General features: G+C 37.1%; 1 protein-coding gene across 2 annotated transcripts in view; it reads right to left on the reverse strand.

The window, feature by feature from the left end:
• Nucleotides 1–2,737: 2,737 nt before the first annotated feature.
• Nucleotides 2,738–21,287, reverse strand: part of CDH12 (cadherin 12) — an 873,582-nt gene continuing 855,032 nt past the window's right edge. The window contains exons 12-14 of one of the 2 annotated variants that reach the window (XM_088468266.1): nucleotides 20,547–20,664; nucleotides 6,415–6,666; nucleotides 2,738–3,304 (exon numbers count right to left, since the gene is read on the reverse strand). In XM_088468266.1, the coding sequence (XP_088324392.1) occupies nucleotides 2,808–3,304; nucleotides 6,415–6,666; nucleotides 20,547–20,664 (867 nt within the window). In that variant the 3' untranslated portion in view covers nucleotides 2,738–2,807. The remainder of the gene's footprint in view (nucleotides 3,305–6,414; nucleotides 6,667–20,546; nucleotides 20,665–21,287) is intronic. The other variant, XM_088468267.1, reaches the window with a different exon arrangement.

The raw sequence follows: 21,287 nt of genomic DNA on the forward strand, positions 1-21,287 counted from the left end.
AACAACCCATGCAATCCACACATGCAAAGAAATCAAACCATAGATGTCCATAAATTAAGTTATGTGTAATAATGTGAAATGACACAAGGAAAAGGTATTGAACACACTTACTGAAATGTATTTAATACTTTGTACAAAAGCCTTTGTTGTCAATGGCAGCTTCAAGACGCCTCCAGTATGGAGAAACTAGTTGCATGCATTGATCAGGTGTGATTTTGGCCCATTCTTCCACACAAACAGTCTTCAAATCTTGAAGGTTCCGTGGGCCGCTTCTATGAACTCTGATCTTTAGTTCTTTCCATAGATTTTCAATTGGATTCAAGTCAGGTGATTGGCTGGGCCATTCTAGCAGTTTTATTTTCTTTCTCTGAAACCAATTGAGAGTGTCCTTGGCTGTGTGTTTGGGATCATTATCTTGCTGAAATGTCCAACCTCATTTCATCTTCAGCATCCTGGTAGATGGCAGCAGATTTTTATCAAGAATGTCTCTGTACATTTTTCCATTCATCCTTTCTTCAATGATATGAAGTATGCTAGCACCATATGATGAAAAACAGCCCCACACCATGATGTTCCCACCTCCAAACTTCACTGTTGTTATAGTTTTTTAGTGGTGATGTGCAGTGCCATTTCTCCTCAAAACATGGTATGTTTTATGGCTTCCGAAGAGTGCAATTTTGGTCTCATATGATCAGAATATATTCTCCCAGTATGTTGTGTAGCAAACTTTAAATGAGCTTCAACATGCTTTTTCTTCAGCAATGGAGTCTTGCATGGTGAGCGTGCATACAGGCCATTCCGGTTGAGTGCATTACTTATTGTTTTCTTTGAAACAATTGTACCTGCTAATTCCAGGTAATACTGAAGCTCTCCACAAGTGGTCCTTGGCTCTTGGACAATTATTCTGATAACTCTTTTCACTCCTCTGTCAGAAATATTGTGAGGAGCACCTGGTCGTGGCCGGTTTATGGTGAAATTATGTTCTTTCCACTTCAGGATTGTGGCCCCAACAGTGATCAATAGAACATTCAGTTTAGAAATCATTCTATAACCAATGCCATCAGTATGTTTTGCAACAATAAGGTTTCAAAGGCCTTGAGAGAGCTCTTTGCTTTTATCCATCATGAGATGTTTCTTGTGTGACACCTTGGTAATGAGACTCCTTTTTATAGGCCATCAGTTAGGACTGAACTATCTTATATTAATGTGCAATGACAAGGGGCATGATTGCTTTCTAATTACTGATAGATTTCAGCTGGTGCCTTGTCTTTCCATGCCTTTTTGCACCTCCCTTTCTTCAGGTGTTCAATACTTTTTCCCAGTGTCATTTCACATTTTTACACATAACTTAGTTTATGGACAGCTATGGTTTGATTTCTTTGCATGTGTGGATTGCATTGGTTGTTTCCGACATTTGGTGAAAATTTCATTACAATAGCCCCATTACAAATATATTTCTGAGAAAAATGTTGATATATACTTATTTTACCCACTCTACATATTTACATGGTACATACAGTGCGTAAAGCAGGCTGAGGTAACCTGAAGCACACCACCTGTTGTTGACAAATAACTTCCAGTAGGCCCAGCAAACATCACAGATGCTGAGAGTTCTAGTTCAGCTGGAGAACTACAGGCTGCTTTCCTCTGATGTAAACAGCAAATCATGGTCCATTATCACTCACAACCTCCCTAAGTACAAAGTAAACATTTGTTTACAGTATGTTCTAGCAGCACCTCCACAAGCAAGGCCATCTCATTTCTATTAGATGTAGAAAAAAAAATAAAAAACCTCCTCCAGATAAAATAAGTCTTTTAGGAACTGAATAACTTGATCCTAGATTGATCTTCCCTCATACATTTTTTAAGAATCAAAACATTAAAATAAATAAAATAAAAACTAATCAATCCTTCCATCCTTTTCCTATCTTCAGCCCATAAACATATTATAAATCCGACAGGCCTTTGACCTAGATGAGGAAAACATTCTTGGTTTTTATAATTCCTAGGGGTTGTGTAGATTACTGCCATCCTGTCTACCACTGCAAAGTCACTCTGTGCCATGTTGGAAGCTGAGCTGCCACATGTTAGTTTCACCCACTGCTGTTGCTTAGCTTAGTCAGCCAGCTAGCTGGATGCAACCTTTTGGCCCTAAACTGGATGAAAAAATAATACTGTGAGCTGTTAGGTGGTCAAAATTGACTGGAAATGACTGGAAATAAATGTTATTGAGGTTAATAATACTGTAGGAACAAAAGCAGGCCCAAATTATGTGATTTTAGTTGTTTTTATGATTTTTTTTTAGAAAAATACAAATCCAAAACCAAAACCAAAATAAGCAAGGGGCGGTTATGGCAAAACACAAGGAGATACATATCCAAAACCAAAACACGGGGGTCAGCGCACATCCCTAATGAGAACACCTGACTTAGAACATTCTTTTTGACATACTACTTTTGTTTTGTTTTTTTAAAGTTTGCCTTAACTATGTCAATAATAATAAGTTTTATAAGGCACTTCAGTGGAATTTAAAAAAAAATAATAATCATTTTTGTTCCCCACTAATCCATTAACCCCTTGTTTATTCTATAAGTGTTGTTACAGTAAATTGTAGATAACACTTCTGAGTTTTCTCACTTCAATGTAAAATAGAAAAAAACATTTTTATTTCATTACAGGATCAATCTTCAAATTGTGAAACAAACAAAAACTGACAGTATGATAAATATTATAGCATTTTAATATAAAATTTGATTTTGTACACAGTCTAGATAAAGCTTTTTGATTGTTCGCCATTTCTTTGTAAATTAAGTTATTTTGTCTGTGTTGTCATGTTCCTCTCCAAACAACTCTGCCAATCTTTTAAAACGGGGTCCAAAGTCATTTAAAAAATCATAATCATGATCTGCCCCCATACTTAGAGACTCTATGGAGCTCAGTGATTCAGCTACAGATCCAGTGCCTTCATAGGCATAAGTTGCTAGTGAGTCATAAGGTGGTGCATTTGGATCCAGATCATGCTCTTGAAGCCTTTCACTAATGAAATCTCGGATGTCGCTATTATATTCTGCTGGTGGTTTTTGACGAGGCAAACACAAAAGTTCAGGCTTTATGTCTCTGCGGCCTTTATTGTCTTCAATTACTTTTGGATTTCTTAGGGCACCAATGTCAAATGCCTGAGTGTCCTCTTCCCCTCCTCCTTCATCATCATAATGGATGACATTGTCTCTTATATCTTCTTTTGAGGTCATCAGGGCATCTTTCTTCTTCTGTCTTCTTAATGCTACATAGAGTACAACTATAACTGCAATAACAAAATAAATAAGATTAATATATGTTATAAAATGGTTAAACCAATTTTACTTCCATTTACACTCTACGTGAAATTTGCTTACATTACTTCTTCAAAGTGACAGCTAGGTCCTAAAGAATTTTTTTCAAGAAAAGTTACATATAAAGAAAATACAATTGAACTAAAACTCAGTGAGATATGCATAATGCCAAAATATTTATTAAGATAAAACATGACCTTTAGAAAATATTCCTTGTGAAATATACTGTAGTATCCACCCAATGAATGCACAATATTTATCCACACTGTATATAAACTGAATATAGGTAGATTAGGTTGTGTCTATGTATGTAAAATTGTTTATTTTAGAACTCAAACTCAAAGCTAGGAAAAGTTTAAGTCACCCCTTTAACACATGTAGTTCCTATGGTGAAATTGATGATTCCAACATTAATGAATCAAAACTAGGTGTTGTTATATGTGTTTTTTAACCCATAGCCAGAAAATTCTTACTACAGTATATTCCAAAAGACAATGGAAAAGATTTACAACTGCACACTTAAACATATAGCCTGCTGAAGAAAATGAGATACCCTTCCAGAGCCTTCTACTTGGTAATAAATATGTGCAATGAAAAATCTAAGAATAGTTCCATATACAGTAGTTGCTTTCATTGAGAAGATTGAATGAGCAATTTAAAGTATTTAGGATATCTAGTGACTCCAGTCTAAACCATTGAGTTGCCGAATTCTTTCAAGTGATAGTTATAGTTAAAAAGTAATTAGTAGAGATGTGCAAGGACCCATGTGTTTTGGTTTTGGATCTGTATTTTTCTTCATGTTTTGGTTTTGCAAAATCACCCTCCAGTGTTATGGTTTTGGATAAAAATCAATAAAAATGTATTAAAATTTCGATAACAAAAGCTAAAATGTCCAAATCCAAAACCCAATTTCATTTTTTAAATCCAAGTTCCAAACCAGCAACAGATCCAAATCAGAACTCAGTTTGAACCAGGTCACAAAAGTTAAATCCGAACCTTGACCTGGTTCTACTCAGAACCCCTAAATTTGGGTGTGATTGTATTTCAGAACTCGTAACCTGCACATCTATAGTAATTAGTAAGTACAGGAGGAAGATGGAGTAATCAATCTAAGGGATTATCCCAGTCTGTGTCACAGTGCATCGGGACCCAGAGTTGGTCTCTCCCTGCTGTCGCACAGGTGGCATTGGCTCCCATAGGGGTGCTTGCAACAACCTGTTTGAAACTTTAAGGCGAATGCTCATCGAATGTGTTGTCACATTCAGCACCAAATTTCAGTCTCCTCCTGAGTCTCTGAGAACTGACAAGTGCCAGAGTATTAGGTTCAAAACCTTGCTCCAACATTTGTGCACTACTTGTGTAAGTTTACATTTTTTAACCTGTTCTTGACCCCGCCTTATTTTAGTGACCTGATTCTGCTCTATCCCTGGTACTGTGTTTAGAGTATTCTGGTTTGACCTTGGCTATCCCATCTCCTGTTGTTGCCTGACTAGTAGTACCATGCACATCCATCTGGTTCTGCCCCACTCTGTCTGCTACACTGCATGCACTCTGATATCTAGATTCTGTTGCCGGCTCTAGTGCCTTCCAGCCCCATACTTGGGAACCCAGGCAGAGGGCTACAACCTGCATATTGGCAAAATGAAGCCCAAACTTCCTTGTGGGGGTCCCTGATAAAAAAAACCACCAGCATGTTAGAGTCCATGCCTCTGTTCTTGGAACTCAACAATCCTTTAGTATGAACTAGTATCCATATTATTCTTATGTGAATTGTGACAGACTGATTCTAGATATACCCCGATCGCCATGGTTATATAATTTTGAGCATGCAAAAAGACATTTGTGTAAGCCTCTATTAGTGGGGACAGCTCAAAAGCTTTTGAAAAAACATGAGTATTCTTTTTATGGAGCAAGTTTGAAATGTGGGAAAGTTACATTGCCATTATTCCTAAAAATTTGCAGACTCAAAATTTTTACTTGGGTTCTTGATGGAGACCCCTCAATTCAACAGGGAAAGACTAATTGCTTCTTGATACTGAGATCCTAGGTGTGTCTTAATTATATCTAAATAAGGGATTGTGTTGACTGCATAACTTGCTGTAAGTATGAAATCAAGTCTTCTGCATACATACAGTATGTCATTATAATGAAATGTGTATGTTTTAGAAAATTTAAATATTGACCTTTATATTACCTTATGTACTTTACTACTTATTTATAACACTTGTGTACCCCAAAAAATAAGCATCCCCAGGATGAATGAAGGGGAGACTGCAGCTGATATCTCTACACTTTTTGTAATTACAAAATCAGCTTCCATACAGTAGGTTTAATGGGGCTGATAAATTGTGAAATTTACTAAGGCATTCTGTGGCTACACCATTCTAGTAATGCCATTTTCAGAGGACATTATATGGCTATTTCTTAGTAGTCTATAAGCTAATTCATCATTTTTTCTTTTAGAGAGCGATCCTCCAGATCCCACCTCGCAAGCCCATACTTGGTCAAGCACAGACTGATGGTCACACATGCAAATTACCCTTGCCGGGTCTATAACTGGTAGCAAAGTGATAGTGCTAGCTACCAATTTGCTTCTCCAAATTTGCTGGGACAGGGCTTACTCTGAAGCACTTTTCTGGCACCACAACTATGATAATGCAAGCAAAACTGTTCATTTCTGCATTGCAAGTTGGGGTAAAATATGACACTATAACTGTATTAAAAATGCAGATTGTGATAAATATGCCACTTGAACTCTAATGAAAAATGCACTGCTCTTAACAGCATGTGTAGTCTTAATTTCTATTGCCGTCTTTACAATATTTAAAAGTCACACATTGAAATTACTGAATTGTGTTTCCATTTGGCAATTATTGTTCTCAGTTTTACAGTGTTTCATATCATAATGACTAGTTTAACACAGAGATAGATAGATAGATAGATAGATAGATAGATAGATAGATAAAGTACATAGATAGATAGATATATTTTTTTGTCTTTATACTGTGTGTTTAAAAACTCCAATGCTCCCATAAAAAAATCCCCATACTACAATCCCTATTTTTACTTAGTGAAAACTCACCTAAAAGTATAATAATGCACAATAAAATGGCTATCAAAGCACCTGTGCTTAAACCAACAGGTAAAAAAATTGCTTCCACATTGCAGGAGAGGATGACTCCTCTTGAATCACATCTGCATACTCTAATGGTCAGTGTGCTTGTACTGCTTTGGATAGGATAACTACTATCCTCTACCATCACTGGGAGGAGATAGAATTCTTTTTGACTGCGACTGTATCCTTGTCTCTGTGCTTCTATGCCAGCTGAGTTGTCTGTAAAATAAAAATACATAAATATTGGATTTATCCAGTTTAAAAGCTGATTATTTTTTTAAATATGACATTTTATTTCATGACTTTAACTTGATGTTTTAACAAGTGTGAATTAAAACTTGTTACTGTTAGTTATTAGTGAGGTCTATCTTTATAACATCTACTCATGAGTTGAACATATGCATTTTTATTACTATAGCAATAAGTAGAAACACTATAAATTGAATTTAAATACATCATCTGATTTTCATTTAAATGATCCTATTCTATTTTGATGTTTTACTTTTAGTTAAAAAATATAAATAAAACTAGCCAGATTTGGAATTTATGTAAAACAGAGAAGTTATAGCCAATGTGTTTGATCTTTATTTAATTAAACACCATGAATTATTGCATTGCTGTTTGCGACAATTGTATCAGTATAATAATGTACACAAAATAATAGCAAAAGACAGCACTTGGCAAAAACTCCACTAATATTGTATGTCCAATACAAAACTATTATAGATGAGTCAAGTATAAAACCAAAACATTAATATTATAATAAATTACAATATTTCTCCAATAAAATTAACCCAATATCAATAAGGATATAAATCCAAAATGGGATCTTAGACAGGCAAAAACATATAATATTCAAACCAAGAGATTAAAAATAAAACAAGTGCCTTGAAATTATACCACCAGAAGGTATTTTAATACATAACCATGTCTCTGTAAACATAACTGGTATAGAGAATATATTCACAAAGCTAACAAAATCCTCTTTATTAGGAACTGAAATATCCCAAGCTGTTTAGGAGAATCTGCTATAGAATACATTGTGTGCTCACCAGCCCTTTCAATTAGTATAAAGCCATATGATTTAGTAAACAATAGTAAATTGAGTGCAGTAAGTCAACAAAATACTCAGAGCTCCACAAGTGCCTTTAAAATATGTATGGATTAAGACGGTGATAACAATACACATTTTATTCAGAATATCAGTGTTCCAGTGTTTTTCAATGGAGAATCCACTGTGAATAATATAGCTCACGAGTTCCTTGTGAAGAAATATTCAATTATTTGGTGGCTGCTACAGAAACGCTGTGTCCATGAGTGCTCAGACATACTGTAATTTCTGCCTTGAATTCAGGGTCCTTTTTGTGATTATTTATTTTATCAAAGGCATTGTGATAACTGCTCAAGGGATTTATTTAATTACAAAGCATCAAATGCTGTGTTCAATTCATTATTTAACTGCTGTTTTCAGAGCAAATTAAATATTTAAATTAAAACATATTTGCAATCTTCAAATACATTTGACTGACTGGATTCATTGTAAATGTATGAATCTTTTTCAGAAAATAAATAATACTTTCTATTCCTTAATTGTATTGGTTTCATTACATGTAATTAGGCGTATCAGTGTTAATATATCAGTTTATCCCCCCAAAAAATCAGTTACGTTTATATAAAAATTTAAATAATCGAAAAAAATATAGAAATTGATTGCAGAATAATTAGTACTTAATTATCTTTAATTGTAATACTGATCATAATAAGTTTGTTAACTACAAAGAAATTGAATGACTAAAATGCATCAGTACTAAATTTTGTATATTCAAGTAACATAATAGATAATTCAGCTTCCAATTTCAGAAACTAATATTGGTGCAAATATGAACAAAGTTCAAAATGTATATAAAATACTTGTGGGCAACAGAGAAAGCCTAATTACCATCCTATACTAATGCAAATATACATTCAACTAAAGAGGGGTTTATGTAAATCTGCAAGAGGAAACCTGTAATGCCCATTCATTTGATACCAGATGCTGCAATTGTTCATAATCATTTACACCAGCTCCTTGCGACTCTAGGTGAAAGTGATACATCAGAAACACTATTTCCATCCCAATACTCAAGACTTGGGGGTAAATTTACTAATATGGGAGTTCTGTTTAAGAAGTGATGTTGCCCATAGCAACCAATCAGATTCTAATTCTCATTTATTTAACATCCTGTAGAAGATAATACCTGGAATCTGATTGGTTGCTATGGGCAACATCACTTCTTAATAGAACTCCCGTCTTAGTAAAATTTACCCCTTAGAAGCACTTGGAGCTTTAGATACACACCCAAAACACTTCATTGACACTCCCACAAGTCAGCATTGCATTGTCACTGCTCAGTTCATGCCCTTATACACCTTATTTCATGGAAAGACCGATCAAGCCAAGTTATGTTGGACTCAGAATTGAGCAGATATGTGTAAAGATGCATAAATTAGCTTCTGCACATGTGTGGCACCCCTGAAAGATTCCCCCAGGGAAAGCAGGGGTTAACTCCCTGACATCCTTTCACGTGAATAGCACAGGACTGCAGTGTGCTTGGAGGAAGAGGAGGACTTTAGGACCCAGAGCTGGCTGTAGGGAGCACGTGTAAGCAGTTTGTGCCCTGACAGAGAGAGAGATCCCAGGAAGTGTGAGGAGAGGGGAAAGCCCATGGTGACCAGAGGCCAGGTGAAGACCAGGAGTGCTGTGTGTTTAGAGCCCCTGTAGTTACAGTAAGTGGGGCAGCAGTGTGAGAAGAGCAAGACCCCTGGAGACAGGCAGTGGATGGCTGAGGCAGAGTGCTAGGAGAGCTGCATTATCCTAACAGCAATCACACCAGGGTGCAGACAGCAGAGTGGATGACACTTCTACAAGATATCTACAGCAGTCATATCTGTGAGCCTTATCCCCTATCTTTGCAACTACTGTACCACAGCAGTGAACGGAGGCTGCAGCTCCTGATTAAAAGAGTCAGCCAGCTCCACCAGAGACAGACTACAAAGAGATACAGGCAGCACTGTGGTGAGTCAGCCAGCTCCACCAGAGACAGACTACAAAGAGATACAGGCAGCACTGTGGTGAGTCAGCCAGCTCCACCAGAGACAGACCACAAAGCGATACAGGCAGCACTGTGGTGAGTCAGCCAGCTCCACCAGAGACAGACCACAAAGTGATACAGGTAGCACTGTGGTGAGTCAGCCAGCTCCACCAGAGACAGACTACAAAGAGATACAGGCCACACTGTGCTGAGTCAGCCAGCTCCACCAGATACAGACTACAAAGAGATACAGGCAGCACTGTGGTGAGTCAGCCAGCTCCACCAGAGACAGACCACAAAGCGATACAGGCAGCACTGTGGTGAGTCAGCCAGCTCCACCAGAGACAGACTACAAAGTGATACAGGTAGCACTGTGGTGAGTCAGCCAGCTCCACCAGAGACAGACTACAAAGAGATACAGGCAGCACTGTGGTGAGTCAGCCAGCTCCACCAGAGACAGACCACAAAGCGATAATGGCAGCACTGTGGTGAGTCAGCCAGCTCCACCAGAGACAGACTACAAAGCGATACATGCAGCACTGTGGTGAGTCAGCCAGCTCCACCAGAGACAGACTACAAAGCGATACAGGTAGCACTGTGGTGAGTTCTGAACTTTGTGACATTAAGCAGCACACTCACATATGCCTCGGACACTATTATTGCAATAGTACATTAGGACAGCCTGTTTTTGGAGCAAAGTAGATATAACCAGAATCATAAAGGACATATATGTCATATAAGGGAAATAAAGTACTTCTCATACTTACCCTTGGGCCCCAATGTGCTGATCAGCCTAGAATATTGACATTATTCTCATGTGCACTAGTCAAGGGTTGTGGGATTGTTTATCAGAGTTTTGCAATGTAAGTTATTGGTTATGTGAAGTAACAATGATAATGGTAACTATGCAGTATTACCGGTCACTGTGAGATCACTTGAATTGTATTTTGCACACCATATTTGCCATCAATGTGATGTCATTTTATGACCAGCTGTTTTTTTGTGAAAAGTAAGATTTGCCAAGTGAAGAATTGTGAAGAATTGTATGTTTCATGATTATTTCAGTAATCTTTGAGAGTTACATTCTGTTTACTAATAAAACCATGCTCTATGGGAAGAAACTGTTTATCCGCACATTTGTGTGACTCCCATCCTCCTTGCCTCTCTGAATTCATCCAAAGAACCTGCTATGAGCATACAGGCCACAAGGTGAACTGTTTAGTATTTACCTGCCGGGTGCAACACATGTGCTGTATGTAAAAATGTCCCATTTGCAAGCACGAAGAGAGATGTGTGCAAAAAATTCGGGCCCACTATACTGTATAAAAATAGAGGATTATTTAAATGCACTTAAACAAACTAAATAACCTGAGGGCTATTCAAAAACAGACATCCTCAGCTTATACCTGGTGCTCAGAAGAACACAGCTGAATTATTAATAAAAAAGTAACACCTTGATAATAAATAATAAATATAAGATCAATAATATCACAAGGCACAGCACTGCAAAACTTAATGTCAGTTGCTACTCTGACATACAAACTACAACCATATAAAAAGAAATAAGTTGCGCTGCTATGACTGTGTAATTACATGTGCTTGATTAATCAAGTACATGTAATTACACAGTCACAGCAGCACAATTTATTTATTTAAATGCACTTAAGTCACATTACTGATCTATTAAAAGACTATCCACTAATTTGAAATGAATAGATTACAAGGTTTTGTCCATACTGCATGTGTCATTATATAATTTATTTATTTATTACCAGTTATTTATATAGCGCACACATATTCTGCAGTGCTTTACAGAGAGAATATTTGGCCATTCACATCAGTCCCTGCCCCAGTGGAGCTTACAATCTATATTCCCTGCACAAGCACGGGTTATTTTTATTTTTTTAGGGGGGTGAACCCATTAACCTAAAACTATATTTTTGGAGTGTGAGAGGAAACCGGAGTACCCGGAGGAAACCCATGCAAGCACAGGGAGAATATACAAACTCCACACAGTTAGGGCCATTGATGGAATTTAACCCATGACCTCATTGCTGTGAAGCAGTAACGCTAACCATTACACCATCTGTGCTGCCCATAATGAATACTGTGTATTTCTAAAACTAATATGCATATAACATTCCAAATGTTTTAAAAATTTCCTATGTCTAAATGTACAGTGAATCTAGACAAAGGATGAATTATACCACAAATGACAGATTCTAAGGCTGTCATTGTACTTAAAGAGAGTGACTTCTCGATGCATGTTGAGCAGAGTGAAAAAAACATTCTAATTGGTTAGAAGCATTGGATTTTGAACAATCAAAGTGGCTTTTCTTAAGATCTGACCAATCATAGTTAAGCCACTCTGTGCAATTCTTACACTCTCTCATTTGCAATGTGACTCCCCATGGAACAAGTCTTATGACATAGTAACATGCTGTGTGTTGCTCTGATCTAGCGGCTGCTAAGAAACAGCCACAGCAGTTTCCTATGCCTGTGGGGGGAGCGATCAATCTGATCGTGCACCCCACTGGTTATGCACTGAGTTGAGGGGGCTCACTGCACCCCCCTCACACAGTGGCGCTGACAAACTCTTTTTTTACCTAAGGAGGCATGGTCACACTGCCCACAATTAGGCCACACACCTTGTAACCCAGGCCCAGTGTGGCTCTTGGCGGGCATGACTGTAAGTCAATGCAAATCCAGAGGTTATTACAATCTGCAGTAAGTATCTATTGTCTTATTATTATTCCTATACTAATAGCTGCCCATTCGACCCCATACCCCTCAAAAAACACTAAAGGGTATATTTATCAAAGTTTGATTTTTCATTCTATTTTATATTTGATTTAGTTAACCTGATATTGAATCAAATCCAATGTCCCACATTTACACAAATTAAATTTGTAAGCCTTTTCTAAAACAAATTTGATGTGGTTCAATTTTGGCTAGTGATTTCTTTTTCGATTATGGATGCCCATGTCAAAATCAAACACCAAATCGAACACAAAATCAAATTTAAAATCCCCCAAATAGACCTGCTTCATGCTGGCAATTTTAGCATTAGCAGGTGCCAGTTACACAGAAACATGCACAGATCAGTGAGATCAGTGCATAATTTTGTGTGGAAAAAACTATAAAAAGTGTAAAAATCCCAAAAAATGATGTGGTGTAACCCTAAATGCACAACCAGCATTGAGCTATTTTGAGCAAGTCGTGGTTGTGAAAATAAGGTGGACAAAAGATGTGGGGTTCCCCCATATTTTCTACAACCAGCACCAGGCTCAGTGAGCCAGTCCTGGTTGAAAAAATTTGAGGGACATAATGAGTAGGGGTTCATCCCCCATATTAGCCACAACCAGCACTGACTCTTTTTAGTGTGGGTGTAGTGCCACAGCCGGGGTACCCTTTCACCAGGTCCCCTGGCCAAACAATTACACCTGACCACTAGTCAGCTCAGGCCAGGGATCCCAGGGTATGTGGGGACCCCCCAATAATAGGGTTTTCCTTCTCCAGGGCACCCCAGGCCTGGGATGATAGCATGGGGCTATCCCCAGCACCCCTGGCTGTGGGTTCTGGGTAGATTGTATATAAAAATTGAAAAAATAACATTGTCTCTTACAGTAGAACTAGAGGTCCCAGCAAGCCTCCTCTGCATGCTTGTACTTGGAGAACCACAAGTAATAATGGCCCGCTGGTACTTCGAGTTCACCTGCAAAAGAAATATTAAAATAAAGACAATTCTCACACACCATGAATGTGCAACTTCATTACACTCACATTCACACACACTCATCCACAATCCCTGTACACATCCTCTTCTCCATGATGTAGGCACTGTCTTCACACAAAAAAGAAATAAAAAACGGACCCCACAGACAGTACCGTCCTAATGGATGGCACTTCCCAAGTGGTTCTCACCATTAAAGTCAATGATGAGAACCATTTATTGGCTGATAGAGATGGAGGCTTGCCTTTCTCATCCAATGAATGTTAAACACATACATTTCTAAGTGAAATGCCACGGCTAAGCTGTCATTAGAGAAGTGCCCTCCTTGAGGATTGTACTATTGATGGGGTCCATGTTTATTTGTTTTGTGAAGACAGTGGATTCCTACATGGAGAAGAGGATGTGTACAGGGATTGTAGGTGAATATGTGTGAGTGTAACAAAGTTGTACTGTCATGGTGTGTGAGTCTTGGCTTTATTTTAAGATTTCTTTTGCAGGTGAATTAGAGGTATCAGTGGTCCATTAATGCCCCACTTTATGGTACTTGTGGTTCTCCAAGTACCAGCATGCAGGGAAGGCTGTCTGGGACCTCTAGTTCTACTTTAAAAGACAATGTTATTTATTCTATTTAAAAACCAATAAACCTGACACTCATTGGCCAGGGGTGCCGTGGATATCCCTGGGCTATCAGCCCAGGTCTGGGGTACCATTGATATGAAGAACCCCTTCATGGGGGGTCCCCACCTTACCAGAGATCCCAGGCCTGGGCTGACTAGCAGTCAGGTATTATGCTTTGGCTGGGGGACATGGTGAAATGGCACCCCAGCTGTGGCATTACACCCCTCTAGAAAAAGTCCGGAGCTGGTTTTGTCTAATATGGGTGACCCCAAATCATTTTCTCCCTCATATTTCCACAATTAGAAATGGCTTACTGAATTTGGTGCTGGTTGTAGAAAATATGGGCAAACCCTACATATTTTGTTCCCAGTAATTTCACTATGATCGGCTCAGAATAGCCTGGTGCAGGTTGTGCATTTAGGTGGTTACCTCATGCTATTTTATTTTTACATTATTTTTACATTTTAACACTTTTCCACATTTTTAAACATATTCTTGCATGGATCTCACTGATCCGTGCATGCATCTGTGTAATTCACACATGCTCATGCTAAACTCACCAGCATGAGCAGGTCTATTACAGATGGGCCCAGTTACATTGTTGCTGATTGTGCACACATTGCCCTATATGATACCCCGCACCTCCATATGCCATGGTACGCTATGGTGTGCACTGCGATTGTACCATGCATTCCTGTGGAGGCACGGGTGCAAACCCAGTGTGCGTGTCTGCTGACAAGCGCGCGTCTCACGCCATGCGTGGCACATCTTCCCACGCCAGCAACAATGATATTTCTGTTTTTTAGTGAATTGATTTTTCATTTGGAATTCGATTTGGTATTTGATTTCAAATTGAATATTAGTAAATCATGGGTTTCTATGTTGGTCTATGTAAAAGTACCGATATTTTTCCAATATTCAATTTTGAGAGAGATTTGCGTGGGATTTGGTTTTATGTTCAATGTGACATTTGATTTTGACTTTAGTAAATCTCCTAAGGCAAAATCGAATGAAAACCGAATGCAAATTGAATGTGAAATCACTCAAAATCAAACATTAAGTAAATATACCCCTAAATCTCTGTCTCCTGTTCTCAAATCATAATTATAAAATCTATAGTCCTTCTTTCTCCACTGGTATATTTTTATCATTAAAAAATGTAATGATCACTCCTATTCTGAAAAATCTAGTTTACCTATCCTGACTGAATCTCTCTTTCTCAGATTACTGCCCCAACTTTCAGCTCCTATGCACATCCAAGCTCCGTGAAAGACTTGCATTTATTTGCCTCACATGCTTTCTTTACACAATTTACAGTATGTTATTCCTTCCAGTTACACTTTGTTCATAATATTCCACAGAGGCTGCACTGAATAATGTTGTCAATGTTTTTCTAAAATTAAAGGCCATTGATTACTTCTAATTCTATCAAAAACAGAGCTTATAAAATTTCTACTAGTCAACAGAAGCTATCTGCATGGCATCTCTGTTTCAGTTGACAACACAACAATAAACCCCTTTAGGTTTCTACTGAGTTGTTTTACGTGAGAGAAAAAAAACGCAAAAAATATGCCCAGTGCAAGCAAGGTTTCACAAGAATAGGCAGGTTGAGAGGGGCTGTTTAACGCTATTGCAGCAAAGATGTGCAAGGACACATTTGTAACCATTTTTTTCTGTAGAGTATCACATAAACAAGTAAGTACTATACATACAGATTGAATTTTTCATTCCTGTCATGTTATTTGGAAACAATTAGTATTGTTTTATTTTTATAGCAAATATTCTCTGGAATTAACAGAATGTATTTTTTATTTTCTATATTAGGTTAACACTAACTAACTATGTATTCCATAATATGTTTTTTGGAAGTTTCAACTAATATGACTGTTACTGATTATTTTAGGATCTACTCATTTAGTTTATGTCAATTCTGGCACACCTGATTATGGCTAATAAAATTACCATTGAGAAATAGAAATTGTTAAATCCTTTGAGTAAAGTAATATTTTTTACAAGAATGTATTTAAGCTAGTACATTTTAATTGTTTCTTTTTTTGCTATGAACACTGCAGTTAAATAATGACCTGAAGAGAATTATATTAAATAATCCCTAGGCATGGTGGTCACAATGCCTCTGATATTACTATTATTGTAACAAAGTATTAGGTGTTTGAAAGTTGTCACTAAGAAGGGACATGGACTTAATTTAAGACTTAAAGAGTGTCACAACACTGCTAATGTATAGTAACAGCCTATGGATTCTACATTGAAACCAATTGAACACTAAAGTTCCAAAAAATTAATATTATGATCACTATCTTGATCCATGCTCTGTCTATGTCTGTTTGAGAACTTTTTTTACTAACAGACTTACAGCACTTAAGGGGACTGATAAATTATCAATAATGTATGGTTAACAAAATGTTCCTAAATAGGAAGATCTTATTATTTTGGTCAAATTATTCTATATATATTATAATGTATATATTTATAATGCATTAGGAGTATATTTATCAAAGCTTGGTTTTGTTTGATTTTGCCTTTCTGATAATTTTGCATGCGATTTGCAGTCAATTTTGATCATCATCAATTTACTAAAGTCAAAATTGAATGTGAAATAGAATATAAAACCAAATCCCCTTCAGAATCGAATATTGTCTTAACATTGGGACTTTTACTTTGACCAACATAGGATACCCTGATTTACTAATATTCAAATTGAAATCAAACACCAAATCGAACTCAAAATCGAACACAACATCCCCAAAATAATAGACATGCTTCATGCGGGTGATATTAGCATGGTTTTTGTGTGTTATGTGTATTAAAAATTATGTGGGGTCCCCCACCTCCAAACAGCGGGATTCTACTGGACAAGTGGATGGAACAATGAGGACAACATGAGTATAGTGTAAGTGTGAGTGGTTGTCATTTTTTTTTACTTTCAACAGTGTGGGAGTACTGTCTTTAATTTAATATTTCCATTAAAAGGGGAACAAAGGTACCAGCCGCCCCTTAATGCTCCTCAGGCTGTTACTTCAAATACCGGCTTGTGGGGAAGGCTTGCTGGTACATAAAGTCCCATGTAAAAGACAATATTAGTTTTATTATATTTTTTACACCTATCAACCCCACACCCACCACCCAGGAGTGATAGGGATAGCTCCAGGCTTCAGCCTTAGCCTAGGTTTACCTGGAGAGTGGGAACCTTTTATTGGGGGTCTTCACTTTCCCAGGAATCCCTGGCCCAGGCTGACTAGTGTGGGGTGCTGAATGCTTTGGCAGAGGGACCCCATGAAGCATGTTACCTTGCTCTGTCATTACACCCCTGTTAGTCGAGTGCTGGTTGTTGAAAATATTGGAGACCCTTACATCTTTTTTTCCAGCATATTTTGACAACAATGACCAGTTCACACAGCCCAGTGCTGGTTGTGCTTTTTGGGGAGGTACCTCATGTCATTTTTTCATTATTTTCACACTTTAGTATGCATAACACACAAGTACCATGCTAATTTCAGCAGCATGAAGCAGGTATATTATTTTGAGGATGTTGTGTTTGATTTTGTGTTCCATTTTATAGGCAAGAAATCACTAGTCAAAATCAAAAATCAAAATGTGGGATTTTGACAGTGATATCTAAATTCGATTTGATTTGATTTTAGGTGCATTATATAACATAAAATCAAATACAAAATTAAACTTTTGTAAATATTTCACTTAAAAGTCTATTTATTATATCACATTCTGGTTGTTACTATTTCACAACCCATGCTATATTATAAGCTGTTAATGTCAATATTATATGCCTTTACTAGTCCAAGGTCTAGTTTTAGATTTATATTCTTATTGATATTGGATTGTTTTTATTGGTGAAATACTATTTAGTAAAATATTGATTAATAATTTTGCACTATACTCATCTACAGTAGTTATATAGCACTGACAATATCAGTAAGGTGTTTTTTCCCAACGGGCTTTCTTTTGCTATAGTTTTGTTCTTTAAATTAATTGGGTTACAGAATCCTTTAGATAAGTGGCTGGCATAGTTTTACCTCACATTGTTATTTAAAAACTATTAGAATACTTAGCACAACTACATGTATATGTTATTAATTATAGTACAGCATACCTATTGAGATAGTAATTTATACATATATTGTTTCAATTTCCCCACATTTTTGTATTACTTTTAAATTTTGTGAATGAGCAGTATAATTTCCATAATACATATTTGGACAGAATTATCTAATAAAGGTTGATTTGCAGAAATAATGTTTAAAAAATAGTGAATTGCTATCCAGTCGGTTAACTGGTAAATCCATTAACGGAAAATTAATCTATGCATCTTGTTGTCCAAACCCACCAAAGTTCCTTTCTATCTATCTATCTATCTATCTATCTATCTATCTATCTATCTATCTATCTATCTATCTATCTATCTATCTATCTATCTCTAACAATTTATAATGTAACAGACCCACTAGGTGCTATTATCATGTAGCATTAAGACCACCAAAATTGGAGATGCCTTGGCATGGCTGATGGCTTAACCATATGTTTGCATATATATATTCTGAGATCTCTGCAAATATGATTATAACATATGATGCAAATCTCTTTTAGGGCCTATATTCAGAGTGCTTGGGGAATTTTTTTGCCTGTTTTTTCTTGTCTAGATGGACCCCTTCCTTACACGCACCTGTAATGGACTTATAAATTGATTTGAGCAACCACCATTTTTGGTATCAATGTTCTGAGAGGCATGAGTGTTATAAGTTGTTGGAGGGTGTGGTGGTCCTTGTAGTGTCATATTGGAGGCTCCTGGGGTGCCTCCAGTTGTGTCAGCTCTCAATTTTTATATATATATAAATATATATATATATATATATATATATATATAAAATAAATGTATGTTCTATCATCATGTAGCATAAGAAAATGCATAAATGTATGACTCAAGGGCCCTCATTCAGAGCCACTCGCTAGCGGCAGTACGCTCGTTCCGAGCGATGTTCGCACATCTGCGCATGCGTACGGATCGTTATACGCATGCGCGAACCAGTCAGTGCGGCCGAAATTCATGTGCTCGCAATATAGCGAATGCCTGCTATTTTGAGTGACAGAATGAGGCGTATGTGGGTGGTAACAGGGGAAGGTGCTTGAAAACGGGGAGTGGAGATCAGAACGCAGGCGTGCTTAAAGGTCAAAACGGGCGTTTTATGGGTGTGCATAATTAATACAGCAGCGTCATTGACCATGTCACTGGGTTATTTTATAGCCAGAACTGCTCGCAAGATTGTGGTAGCAAAAACCAACCACAAGAATAGCGAGCAGTTCATACGCTGGTCGATGTACTCGATTAATCTAATAAATAGCGGACATGACGTATGATGCGAGCGGCCAGGGGGCGTTTTTAACAAATAAACGAGCGTATGTTTTGCTCGCTCGTTCAGACTTAGAGGTGTGAACAGACTGCAATTTGCGAACGGATCATTTGAATAGCCACCCCTTGTTTTTGAACGAACGACCGCAAATAGCGAACGGCTCTTAATCAGGCCCAAAGTTAGTACAAATTATCATGTAGTGTTAGGATCACCAGAAGCAGGGACACCTTGGCATGGCTGGTAGCTTAAGCATATGTTTGCAAATATATTTACTGAGATCTCTGCAATTACTGTTATTATATGGGATGCAAATTTCTTTACTGACCTATATGCAGAGTGCTGGGGATAAAAAGAACCTGATGGGCCAAATGTAATATCTAAACTCTCACCCTATTACATTTGGCCCTATATGTCTGTTTTTTTTTGTTTAGGTTAACCCTTCTTTTACATGTACCTATAATGGGCTTATAAATTGATATGAGCTATTGCAATTGTGTGTATTAACATTCATCATTTATGCCTTATAGATGTTCTGCGGTGGCTGAGTCACCACTCCTATTGGAAGGAGATTTGAAATGTGATGAAAATGTGCATTCTAGAGATGCAGCTTTTTGGAACATATGTCCTGTAACAATAATAATTGTGAATTGCTTGAGTACAGTATATTACTTCCCGCCACAGCAACTGATAGCGGTTTCATTCCAAAAATAATGTGGGGCCAAAGAGTCCTAATAATAAAAAGGCCTCTCAATGTTAGGTAAAGAGGTGAAATCTGTGAAAGATTAATTTAGCAAATGGCTATCATTAAATCTATAAATACATTCACACTGAATTCAGATTTTGCATGTTTGATGATAAGGGCATGATGGGGAAGATCTAACATAAGTTTAATAGATTTTACAATTAAATGGGCTATATCATTTTGTGGCAAGGTAAATTGGTTGCATTATATCCAGAAATTATGTGAGATATGTTTCTGTAAGTGAAATTTTTTAATTATAAAACATACGTGTTTTAAATTTAACATTGTATATTATCAATTTGAAGAACATGCTGAAAATATTGTACTATAGTAACCTTATAAATTAATAAATACATGTACTTTAACAATTTCAAATACATTTTAGTTTATGTTTAGTCTGAGTTGAATAGATTAGATGGAGTGTGTTAAGAAATAAATATATCATATCAGTAGTGTGTTGAAACATAAATCAAATATATTTGTTTGTTCAGTGTACTACTAATGCATGTTGTTATTTCAAAAAAGTAAATGCATGCAATAAGAAGCCTTACTTTTATAGTCATGAATGGTAAAATTGGGATTTGTAGAACCATCAGGTGGCAATCTAAAGGAAAATCTCTGCCCTGCAGGTGACATATCTCTGTCAGCAGCACCAATGATTTGGATGATCTGGAAGGAGATAAACATATGGAAATCATATATTTGACAGTGCTTTCTTAGAGTATACAGAATGTATATATATATATATATATATATATATATATATATATAGAGAGAGAGAGAGAGAGGGGGAGAGAGAGAGAGAGAGAGAGAGAGAGAGAGAGAGAGAGAAAGGGGGTGCTCCATAGTGCTATAAATGCTTATTTACCAGGAAATCTCCAAACAGCATCCCTGGATCCTGTCAGGTTTACACACCCCGCCACAAGCCACCAATAGAAGTACCCACCTATCGGACCATGTCCGTCTCACATATGATGTGGTGATAGCCAGGAAAGTATAGTTGCCATGTCACTAGGCCCCACCTTATGTGTTTCATCAGAGACTTTGTCAGGGGACTGTCCTACATGACGTGGCTTGCTCCTTACAAAGGCACATATGTCCAATGAGTGTAGCAAATTCACTTAGACCTCTTTCCCTTCAAAATCAACTTTAACCAGTGTGTCTCTCATATTAGAACTCTTGATGCATGTTTTATTTGCTCAGGCTAGCACGGCTGATTTTAACAGCATGATCATTTCAGTAACACTAGTATCCAGCTAAATTTAACATTAGTTCTATAAAATAACTATAAG

This window comes from Taudactylus pleione, unplaced genomic scaffold (genome assembly GCF_031769625.1).
Source record: "Taudactylus pleione unplaced genomic scaffold, aTauple2 ptg000083l, whole genome shotgun sequence".
Taxonomy (NCBI): Eukaryota; Metazoa; Chordata; class Amphibia; order Anura; family Myobatrachidae; genus Taudactylus; species Taudactylus pleione.